We start from the raw sequence: 11,611 nt of genomic DNA on the forward strand, positions 1-11,611 counted from the left end.
GTTTTGACAACAAGTCTAACAATCCTTACCAAAAAGAAGTCAAGCACCTGACGTTTTCCTAACAAATCCGCCATCATCTCTAATGATCATAAGTAACTACTTGATACCTGTTTACAAATGCATGCATCTACTTGATTGTGATAAGTTATTTTACTGGTATATTCCAGCGTGCTTAATTAGACTTATCTGCCGAATTGTGTCCATAAACAGAAATGTTTCATGAACCAGCCGTCAGCAGCTCATGTCACGCATTAATTTCTTTTTGAGAAAACTAAACATAAAATTGAGCAGCCAGTGCCAGTCCATAAAGTTACACGAGGCCAAAGGAATAAACTAATGTAAGAAAATCCGACAAGCATCATATTTTTCCATATTCTTGCATGGGTGATGGCTTCTTTCTAGTCCTCATTTAGCTCAGCCTCGATGCCTCACTTCTGACTATATATATGTACAGTTCAGTTATTCTCTGCAATCACACAATTGGTTGATTTGATTCATAAAACAGAAATGGATATTGCAGAAGAAAGGTTGAAAGGGCAAGCTGAAATATGGGAGCAAATGTTTGCATTTGTAGATTCAATGGCATTGAAATGCGCTGTTGAACTTGGTATACCCGATATCATAAACTCTCATGGCCGTCCGGTAACTATGTCGGAGATCATCAACAGCTTGAAAACAACCACATCATCATCATCATCATCTCCGAACGTTGAATATCTTACGCGTGTAATGAGATTATTGGTTCATAACCGTGTATTCTCTTCCCAATTTCACCAAGAAAGCAATGAAACCTTGTATGGTTTAACTCGCTCATCAAAATGGTTATTGAAAGATTCTGAATTTAATGTGTCGACATTGGTTTTATTCGAAACTGATCCGATATTATTAAAACCATGGCAATATTTGGGTGAATGTGTTCAAAAAGGTGGTTTTCCTTTTGAAAAAGCTTATGGGTGCAAGATTTGGGAGTTTGCTTTAGCTAACCCTCAATTTAATGAGTTTTTGAATAGTGCACTGCGATGTACAACTTCAACAATAATCAACGAGATGCTAGTCGAATATAAAGATGGATTCAACAGCATAAAATCGCTTGTTGATGTCGGTGGTGGTACTGGGACCATGATGGCTCAAATAGTTGAGGCTAATCCACATATAGAAGGTATCAATTTTGATTTACCACATGTGGTGGCTACAGCACCTGATTACCCAGGGGTTAAGCATGTTGGTGGTGATATGTTTGTTGATATACCTGAAGCCGATGCTATCATGATGAAGGTATGACCATTCAGAAATGCTCCGTATTATTTCGTAACATGCGTATAGTTTTGGAAAATTGCAGATATACCTTGCATAATTTTTGTCAGTCGCGCGCATTATTGTATAATGAGTGATGTATTTATGCTTGCAGTCGGTATTGCACGACTGGAACGATGAATACTGCGCAATGATTTTGAAGAGTTGTTATAAAGCATTAGCAAAGAAGAAAAATGGGAAAGTCGTACTTGTTGAAGGTGTATTGCAACCAAATAGTAACGATACATTTGATAAAACAGGATTGTTGTTTGATATGGTGATGATAGCACATACTTCAGCCGGAAAAGAAAGAACTGAAGAAGAATGGAAGATACTATTGAATAATGCTGGTTTCCCTCGGTATAATATCATCAAAACTTCTGCATTTCATTGTATTATCGAGGCTTTTCCAGAATAATCAAGGAGTAACCTGCTGGTACTCTGAAGCTAAAATACAAATGACCTCTGAGGTGTAGTCTACTAGTGTGCTTAATAAGATTCTTATCCCACAGACGTTTGGGATAGAGACACATTAGTATTCTATGTTGTGAGAATGTGAGCTTGAGTGTTTGAATTTTCCTTCTTTGCTTTAATTTGAAGTTCCAGGAGAATAATAAATTTTCTTTGACATTTTGCAGTAAATAAACTGTATAGGCTTACTCAAGGTGATAATTGGATAATTAATAAAAATGATAAAACGGAAACTACCTTGATTTTGTATTCACGGAAAAGTCTAGTCAACAAACTATTGATGTTACCTAATTTTGTAACACCGACCAACGACATGTATTTTCCCACACATCATCATAAATCGATTTGAATTCAAAAATTAATTATCGGTTTTGGTCACCAGATGCTAACAACTTTGCACTAAACAATCGAAATTATTGGTACACCGTACACTGAAAAAAAAAACTTATCTAAACAGCATTGCTAAAAGGGGTACCAATTTGTTTGGAGGTCTAACATTCCAATGGTGAGGTGATTGTTTGTTTCATATGAATTTTGGTACCCCTCAAGGAAAATGGTGCCCCATTAGCATCCATGTGTCTATCTGGGATCACGAAAAGGATCTCATATTCTATGAAAATTATACTGTGTACATCGAGCAGAAACATTCAAACATTAATAAAGAATGATCTTTGTTTAAGGTTTTAAATTTGCAAGGTTTTTAGATCATGACGATGGTTAATTTTGTTGTATCAAGAAGAGGGCTAATAGTCTTTCAAGCTGTTAAGGAGTCATTCAAACTTTTTAGTCAAAAAAGAAAAAAGATAAATATAAGGAGCCAATTCCACTGGTTGATACTTGATAGAAGTATATTATACCCCTTGCTTCTTTGTATAAATGCATCCACTTCTCTTTAATTCTTCCATCAAACAGAGCACAATTTACTGATCAAGTGATGGATGCTGAAGAAGAAATAGCGAAAGGGCAAGCCGAAATATGGGAGCATGTGTTTGCATTTGCAGATTCAATGGCATTGAAATGTGCAGTTGAACTTGGTATACCAGATATTATCAACTCGCATGGTCATCCGGTCACAGTGTTGGAGATCATCAACAGTTTAAAAACAACTACATCATCATCATCTCCCAACATCGATTATCTTACTCGTGTGATGAGATTGTTGGTCCGTAAACGTATTTTTACATCTCATTTTCATCAAGAAACCAATCAAATCTTGTATGGTTTAACTCCTTCATCCAAATGGTTATTAAGAGATTCTAAATTTAATCTATCCCCAATGATTTCATTTTTTTCTTCATCCTTCAATATTGAAACCATGGCAATATCTAGCAAATTGTACCAAAGAAAATGGTCTTGCTTTTGAGAAAGCTCATGGGTGTAAAATTTGGGATATGGCGGTAGCTGATCCTCATTTCAATCAGGTTTTCAATGATGGAATGGGATGCACGGCTAAGATGATAGTTAACATGATGTTGACCGAATATAAAGATGGATTTAACGATATAGGATCGCTTGTTGATGTTGGCGGTGGGAAAGGGGCGATGATAGCAGCAATCGTTGAGGCTAATCCACACGTAAAAGGTATCAATTTTGATCTACCTCATGTACTGGCTACTGCACAAGAACATCCAGGGGTCACCCATGTTACAGGTGATATGTTTGTTGAGATTCCGGAAGCCGATGCCGTTATAATGAAGGTTAGATCAATGTTCTCTTTGGAGCTAATTATACACACTAATACAATATTTACTAAACGGAGTCGTATAGATCTTACTTATCAAACCTGGATTTAACTTATACCATGCGTGTTTGCATTTAACTCAAAACACAGACATATTAAAGTAGACCCAGATAAGTCAGGCAAGATAAGTCAAATCCACACAACTTAGATTAAAAATAAAATAAACTGGTATTATTCTTTCTCTGATGCTAAGTTCTTGAACAAAGGACCATAGAAAATTATGAATCCAATGAGATAGTCAAACACGACAAAGTCACAAATATAATCCGACTCAAATATTGAAAAAGTGATAAATAGTTGGGCATTTAACTCGGACGAGTCAGCTGTCGCGTCGGGTTCCAAGTCAGGAAAAACAAGCACGCCTTGATTAGAGGCATCAAAAAACCAATGGTGATTTCAGTAAAAATCGTATTTCACTTAATATCGCAAGATAACATGTGTTATTTAGTACTCAAAATTGGTTGAATAATCGTTGTCCTGAGTCAAATAGATAAGCAAAAAAGATTACCCAGTTTAAATATCCAAGGATTTAAAAGATACTATCCAAATCTAGGTATTCTGCCCAACCTTTATTTCTATATAACTGATTTTAGAGATAACCGCCTAAAATACCATTTTTTCTTTATCAGGGTCCATAATCAACTATTACAGATAGGATTACACTCACATGAAAACTCAATGTGTCTAACATGGTTAAGCGACACAACAAAAAATTGAAACAAGTGTCTATAATTATCAAAAAATTGATTAAAAAGACTAAAATCAACAATTTCTGAGTAAAAAAGACATGTAAAATTTGATACTGTTTAAATGGACAAAATTTTAAAAATAGACAGGATGTAAACAGTTTCATCCTACCCATTTTCAAGTATATTTTTTCTTGTTTTAAATTTACATCAGGATGCAACCAGTTTCATCCTCGCTCTTTTCTAAGTTTAAGACAGGATGAAACCAGTTTCATTCTTGCTATTCTTTTTGTGTACATTTGACCCATACTAATTTCTACTCGTCCATTTGAACTGTGTTTTAAAAATATTTGGACAAATAACCCATTTTCCGTATAATTATTTGTGCTATGAAATCATATACAACCAAAACACAGGTAAAACGATTAAATGGTTTGTACAATGAGACCAAATAAATTAATTAAAAATTAAAAGAATACCATTGACAGTGAGTATTGTTGGAAAAAATACAGTTTTATGTGAATAAAAATTACTAATAAAAAGGTTTTTCCAAAAATAAAAACACCTTCCAAATTTATCTCTTAGTTTTTTATGGGATAAGTTTACCATATATTTTTTGGATTTGGGTTAGGGTTTTATATAAGAAGAACCTCTTTTTGATGCCGATATATATAGAAAAACCTCTCTCATATCCCCCTGGGGTTGAGTACTTCTTATTCGTTTTTTGAGAACACACAAAAAATCAGATAAGTGCCTCTTATATTATTTAGTTGATTGATTAATTTTTAATTGTTATTATCCAACAATCTTAAGACAAGATACTGAGACCTCTTTTTTTTAATAACAATTTTTTCCTGCCAAATCTTCAACATCTAAGATTTGTTAGTGGTTATAAAATATATAACAATGGAATACCGAAATATATGCATTAATATCCAGCAAATTTTATATGTGCGTTTGCAAACAAACTAGCCAAAAGGCCTTGAACACGTTAAGCATTCCTATGACAGACAGCCCCCCACATTTAGATGATTTAAAATTAGTTAAGGCTTACCTCTTGCTTTGAGCTAGTGCATAGCAGCAATGGGTACAACAACTAATCATCACAAAATGATCCTCATCTCTTTTCGTTGAAATTCTCAGCACAAAACATCACTTTAAAGGTGTACAAACTTAAGTAACTTCTTAAAGATAGTCACATGATTGTTAAGCCTAACGTGATTTCCATAGCACCTTTGCATGAGGAGATGCATTGTAAATTAACTTACTCGTTCTGCCAGGTATGTTGTTGCATGATGGAGGACTCACTTTCATTGACAAAATCTAGTGTTCCAGTTCCCGCATCCATCGCCTCATCTTTGCACGCAATTTATTTACCTGACTAACAAGATCTTATGTGGTTTCCTGTGTGGCACCTAGCATAGCTTATACAAGCACAAGTCAGGGATTCAACACAGAGATTAATTGTTAATTAAGCTGAAAAATCATCAAACAATTCATAAGGATAATTGTTGTTTCCAGCTTCAACAGTCCCAGGATACCGGTAGCCCGCACTACTACTGGGAACTGGATGCTCACCGTAACCTGCTTGAGTAGTCCCATATGGAACCTGACCACCTTGAGCATATCCAGGTGCTTCATGAGCAGTAGGTTGACTATAACCAGACAGGGCGCCTTGCTGAGCGTAAACATGAGGTGGTTGCTGCGTGTACTCATCATCAAAAACAGCTGGTGCTGCACTGTCTGGAGAATATGTTTGCTGTGATGGGTGAAGATACATTCTCCACCTTCCTACCCCTTCCAAATTGAGAATACTATTTCCGATGTATTGGAGCAACATTTCACTTATTTGCGTGAGAGACTAGAATCAGCAATACTATAATTTTCCTTTGAAGTAAATTCGCAAGGTATTCAATTATGAGAAACTGAAACAGAATTGTACCCCTTAAGTACATTCAACCTCACAAAATTTTTCGTCCTCAACTCGTATTGCATTTCCACTAAAAGGCAGTATATCACTCTCATACAAGTCGGTGTTTAAGGTTGCATCTAGGACAGTCCATGACCATCAAATGATTCTGTAAGCCGAGGACGCTTCAACACAGACAATAAACACATGCTCCAACAACTTTACTGCTCTGATGCAATATTTCTTGAGATCATGAATATTTATAACAAGGGAAATGTAGCATCAGTTGTGTTAGTGGAATGTACGGGTATTAGTGCTAGCGTACTTGTTGTGTCGCAGGGAGTTCCGACATTGTTCTCTGACCTATGCCATTTTTACGAGCACCCTAGCAAGGGAGATATCGTCGAGTAATTGATTCTAGAGTTGGAAAGTTTCATACACACAACTGGAGGATATCCAAGGAGGGAAGACAACGAGCCCCCTTCAACACTTACGTGGACGTTGTTTTTGTTAGCTCAGTATTATGACAGACATGCAAATATGAGACATCTCTTGCCAGAATAGACGAGGCTGTTAAGCGGGCTCCAACTGTTAAGGAATTTCACCTAGCCAAGGGAAATATATTGAAGCACGCAGGTGACCTGGTAGCAGCAGCTGCTTTGGCAAATAAAGCTAGGTGCGTGGATCTAGCGGACCCCTTCGTAAAGAGGGAGTGTCTGAAGCGCATGCTTCTGGTTGTACAGGAGAGGATTTTGTGCAGGGAAATTTGGTTGAGCAGGCGGCTGCTTGTATAGGAGAGGATTTTGTGCAGAGGAATTTGGCTGAGCAGGCGGCTGGTTGTACAGGAGAGGATTTAGATCGACACAATAATTTGCACTACTTAAGGCAGTCGATGTGGTTTGAGCTTACTTCTGGAGAGAGTTATTACCGCCTACAAAAATTCGAGACTTCTAGTAGAAGGTTCTTTGCTGTGGAGAAGCTCTACGCAATGACTGAAGACCTATTCGACGTCCGTTCCTATCCTTCTCAAAAATTGACTCTCCAGGCCTATATTGAATTGTTGAGGGTTCCGGACCTGCTGGTTGTACAAAAATATTATTGTAAAGCGATTGCCGGAGCCATCAGGTACTATATAGCATTGGCAGATAGGGTGAGAGAGGCGCAAGTCCGTTCCAAAAAAGAAAGTGAAACCAAACACGAGGAGGAAACAACTGCTAGCGTAACAGCCAAGCCTGTTGGCATGGAAAACAGCAGTGCAAAGTTGTTGCAGGGTGAAAAATCAATGTTGGTAGAAGCTCGAAGAGTTGATCTACAGGTATCAAAATCCAAAGTGGAGAAAGACACGCGGCCCATGTGGCTCTAAAACTCTCGACAATTCCAGAACTAAAATTAAGAGCCTGAAACAAACCAATGAGAAGAGCCCCTCTCTTCATAGTAGCTTGGTCGAATCTTCAATAAAATCTCGTCATGACTGCTTTTGATAGAAAAGACGCAAAGTAAATCTTTTAGGCAAAGCTTTTATAGACGGGAAAAACTTCTTGATGAAAGTAAGTCTTCATCCGTATTGGCAACGGAAGCTCGAATGAGGCGATTACTAAGCAGAAATTCCGAGAACAAGTATAAGAAATTGGAAGAGTTTTTGACTTTCAGTTTGAAGGATGTCACGAAGGAGAGTACTTTTGATTTCTTTTTACCTAAGCTTATAGTTAGTCAGGTAAGAAACTTCCCTGAAAAATGAGGCGATGAATGCGGGAACAGGAGCACTAGGTTGTTCCAACAAAAGTGCATTCTCCATTGACAAAAGCATCCGTGAAGGTACCGGTAAGTATTGTGCAGAAATTCATCTCCTTCAATATCATGTAACAGTACAATGGATTTCACGTCAGATTTGACAGGAAACTATTATGCGGTTGAAGTGGTCTAAAGGATCAGTAGGTAACCAAAATAAATTTTGAGGATATAGTTTCTGTCTAACGCATTTAGTATGTGCTGTAAAACAGATTTGCATCCGCGTTTAACCTGGGAAATCACAGGGATGCTCTGACTAAAGGATCAGAGATTAGAATGCATGAGGTACATATGTAATTTCACATATGTGATGTATATTGAACTAACATTAATCTTGAGGAAGATGTAAAGAATGTACTACTGAATAGTACATGTATTTTTTATATGCTTTACAACCACCTATGAAATATGTGATATTTACGACTTGACTGAAAGACCAATTGGTTGATTTGATCTAAAGGATCGAAGGAAACCAGAATATATTCTGAAGGAAATGGTCTTTGTCAAACTCGATGAATTTAATGTGTGTTGTAAATGTGCAGTATATCAGGTGTATACAAATACTCTTGTATCTCAAGAGAATTACTGAGATGATCTGATTAGAGATTTGAGATACTTGAGGTACATCTTAAATTGTGTATGTAATATATATTGTACTGACCTTAAGAGATGTTGTTGTTTCAGGCTATGGATAAATCTTAGCCTATGTGTGTATCCTCTTAAGGAGTGTCTGTCTAAGGAAGTCCTTAAAACAGACAAGATGAACTTGTATATTGAAGAAATCAAAGTTCGTGTGCTTTAATTCAAGCATAAGAGGAAGACGAATGATTACTAAGATGCTTCTTAGAAGATATTCCTCTGTGACCGAAGCCTGTGGCCATCATTGCAGAAACTCAATTGACTATGTGAGTCTAAAGTAAATGAGCAATGACAATGTCTAGACATACTCGGGGAAGGCTAATTCGGTAAGATAATTATACTCTTTAATAAAGTAATTTTAGTTGATTCGTGAAGTCAAAAAGAGGTCTCAGTAGACATGTAAAGTCAAAAGAGAACCTCACAGACTTAGGGAAGTCAACAGAAAAATTAGTGGTCCTTTGACGAAAGGATTTTCTAAAGAGATAGTTCGTAATTATACATCGAGGGGGAAGTGGGACTTAAGCTCATATAAAATAAACTTGCCATGAAGGATACTCAACCTTGCTGTCTGGAGATCCCAAGATCAAGGTTTCAAATGAGACAACTAATTTATGACGGGTAAAGGTAAACACTATCAGAGAATGATATTCTCTGTCCCTTCCCTATGGTGTAGATGTGATAGTGTGACTGCATGTGAAGGATGACTTTTAATAAGTCTTAATGAGTTCCATAGTTTCAATTTAAGATTGAAGTGGGGTGTAGCAGTGAACACTCTTAATGGAACTCACCTATCTGAATGAGGAAGTGGGTCGCTTTCTATGAGAATATGAGCTGATTCTCTAGAGCATTCTGAGAAACAAGACGTCCAGGGCCAAAATGGACACAACGGCGGAGCTTGGCAGCAACCTTGGAGATATCATGTGTGGTTGTTATCGCGAGTTACACCAAATGTTAGACAGTTCAAGACCTAATGGACACTGGCTAATAAGTAGTTCAGGTAACCTCTCACTAAGAAAAGGTTCAAGACCTTATGGACACCTATGCCTATTCGTGATATTTCTTGTTTTCCGTGTTTTATCGTATTTTTATTCATGTGGGGGATTGTTGGAAAAAATACATTTTTATGTGAATAAAAATTACTAATAAAAAGGTTTTTCCAAAAATAAAAACACCTTCCAAATTTATCTCTTAGTTTTTTACGGGATAAGTTTACCATATATTTTTTGGATTTGGGTTAGGGTTTTATATAAGAAGAACCTCTTTTTGATGCCGATATATATAGAAAAACCTCTCTCATATCCCCCTGGGGTTGAGTACTTCTTATTCGTTTTTTGATGTTTGATACGAGGGTTTTAAGTGCTAACGATTCGTGAGTTTTCCGCTGCCAAGTTCTAGAAGGACAAGTTTGAATGTGCTATTCAAGCTTGTTAAGATTGTTGTATCTTGGAGGCAGATGTACCCGTAGGGCTATAGCATCATCTTTTTTCAGAGTGTAGCCGGGCATTCTTGTCTTAAGGACAGTATGTTGAACATGCGCCTCAATCTACCATTATCGTTTTCTTGTTTCCATGGTGTTTATCAGGATGTTCAAGACATTAACAGTTGACTAAGGAGAACACACAAAAAATCAGATAAGTGCCTCTTATATTATTTAGTTGATTGATTAATTTTTAATTGTTATTATCCAACAAGTATAACATAATTATGAGCTTCCATTTCAGCAGCTACGCACAGCTTCTATCCTTAATTACCACAACTTCAGTTCGCTATCGAGTACAAATGATGACATAAGTAATCCACCTATTTCCACGATCACTATTACTTCCAAGTCTAGCAACAACACGAACTTCTACTCAGACTCGAGCTACATACGCAAATATTTCATAACTTTACAACACCACCATCCATCTGAACACTCCATACCACCAGTAATTGCTATGGTTTCCTCCATTCCATTCAAATCATTACCAATGGACAAATGAATTTCAGTCGTCCATTTTACCCAATTCAATATTTTACTCGTCCACCACGACCAGGTTTGTTGATTGTCCATGCATTTGACCAATTTTCTCAAAATAATATACATCATGCTATTACAAGGTTAATCTCAACACTAAACGTATTCTTTTGGCGAGAATACCTTTGAAATCAATAGGTTATGATTCTAACTATACATTTTACCTTTGAACTGGACGAGGAATGGATGGAGTGCTTCTTTCTTTATGATTTTTCATTTTAGAATGATGTACAAGTTATAAAAGGCATGTGCATAGAAATCGAGACAACACATTTGAAATGGTGTCTATATGAATTTTATAGTCGATAATGCACGACTGGAGTGATGAAAATTGCGTCAAGATCTTGAAAAATTGTTATAAGGCAATATCAAAGACGAAGAATGGAAAGGTTATTATTGTTGATTGTGTACTGCAACCAGATGGAAATGGCTTATTTGATGAAGCAGGAGTGGCGTTTGATCTACTGATGATGGTAATCCCAGGAGGAAAAGAAAGAACTGAAGTCGAATGGAACAACTTGCTGAAATGTGCAGGCTTCCCTCGTTATAATCTTATACAAATTCCCACAACCCATTCTATCATTGAGGCCTTCCCCGAATGACGGCCAAAGATTAATGCTCTTAAGACTAAGCATTTCATATCCCTGTATTCCATTATATGCCAATTTACATGTATGATTTATTTGTTTTAAGCTGACCAACAAATCTAATAAACACAGAGGTCTAATCTGGACTACGAGTACTGGAGATTAAAGTGCTCAATGTATGATAGTCACCTATCAACTCTTGTGTGAAATTTTTTAAAGTAATTTGTTGTTTTTCTAGAAGATATTATTATCGTCTCTCTGTACATGTTTGTTGTGATTCATTTCTTTTACTACACTATTACTCATGGATGATGAAGTTATTACATTAGATGGAAATGCGAGAATATGTGGATTTTATTTGCTTTCGTGTTTTATTTCAATTAGTATTTCTGCTCCATGCATAAACACATTGCTGAAATTATTGGCAAGTTACAATAATATGATTACATTTCTCAATAAAAGAAAATCTTTATTTGGAAG

The 11,611-nt window shown here is 36.5% G+C and overlaps 1 protein-coding gene and 1 pseudogene across 1 annotated transcript; both read left to right on the plus strand.

Annotated features, from left to right (window-relative positions):
• The first annotated feature begins 268 nt into the window (after positions 1-268).
• On the plus strand, positions 269-1,935 carry LOC113338670 ((R,S)-reticuline 7-O-methyltransferase-like). Its single transcript, XM_026584043.1, has 2 exons — positions 269-1,275; positions 1,409-1,935. Exons 1-2 carry the CDS (start codon positions 508-510, stop codon positions 1,709-1,711), a joined length of 1,071 nt encoding a protein of 356 aa, XP_026439828.1. The 5' UTR covers positions 269-507; the 3' UTR covers positions 1,712-1,935.
• A 505-nt stretch (positions 1,936-2,440) lies between these two features.
• On the plus strand, positions 2,441-11,378 carry LOC113338247 (annotated as a pseudogene).
• The last annotated feature ends 233 nt before the right edge of the window (positions 11,379-11,611 follow it).

This window comes from Papaver somniferum, unplaced genomic scaffold, assembly GCF_003573695.1.
Source record: "Papaver somniferum cultivar HN1 unplaced genomic scaffold, ASM357369v1 unplaced-scaffold_19, whole genome shotgun sequence".
Taxonomy (NCBI): domain Eukaryota; kingdom Viridiplantae; phylum Streptophyta; class Magnoliopsida; order Ranunculales; family Papaveraceae; genus Papaver; species Papaver somniferum.

Bases quoted from the DNA above. Each gene is read 5' to 3' on its own strand.
- LOC113338670 (XM_026584043.1), top strand. From the start codon at position 508: ATGGATATTGCAGAAGAAAGGTTGAAAGGGCAAGCTGAAATATGGGAG. The intron at 1,276-1,408 runs GTATGACCATTC...TTATGCTTGCAG, and splicing joins CCGATGCTATCATGATGAAG to TCGGTATTGCACGACTGGAA.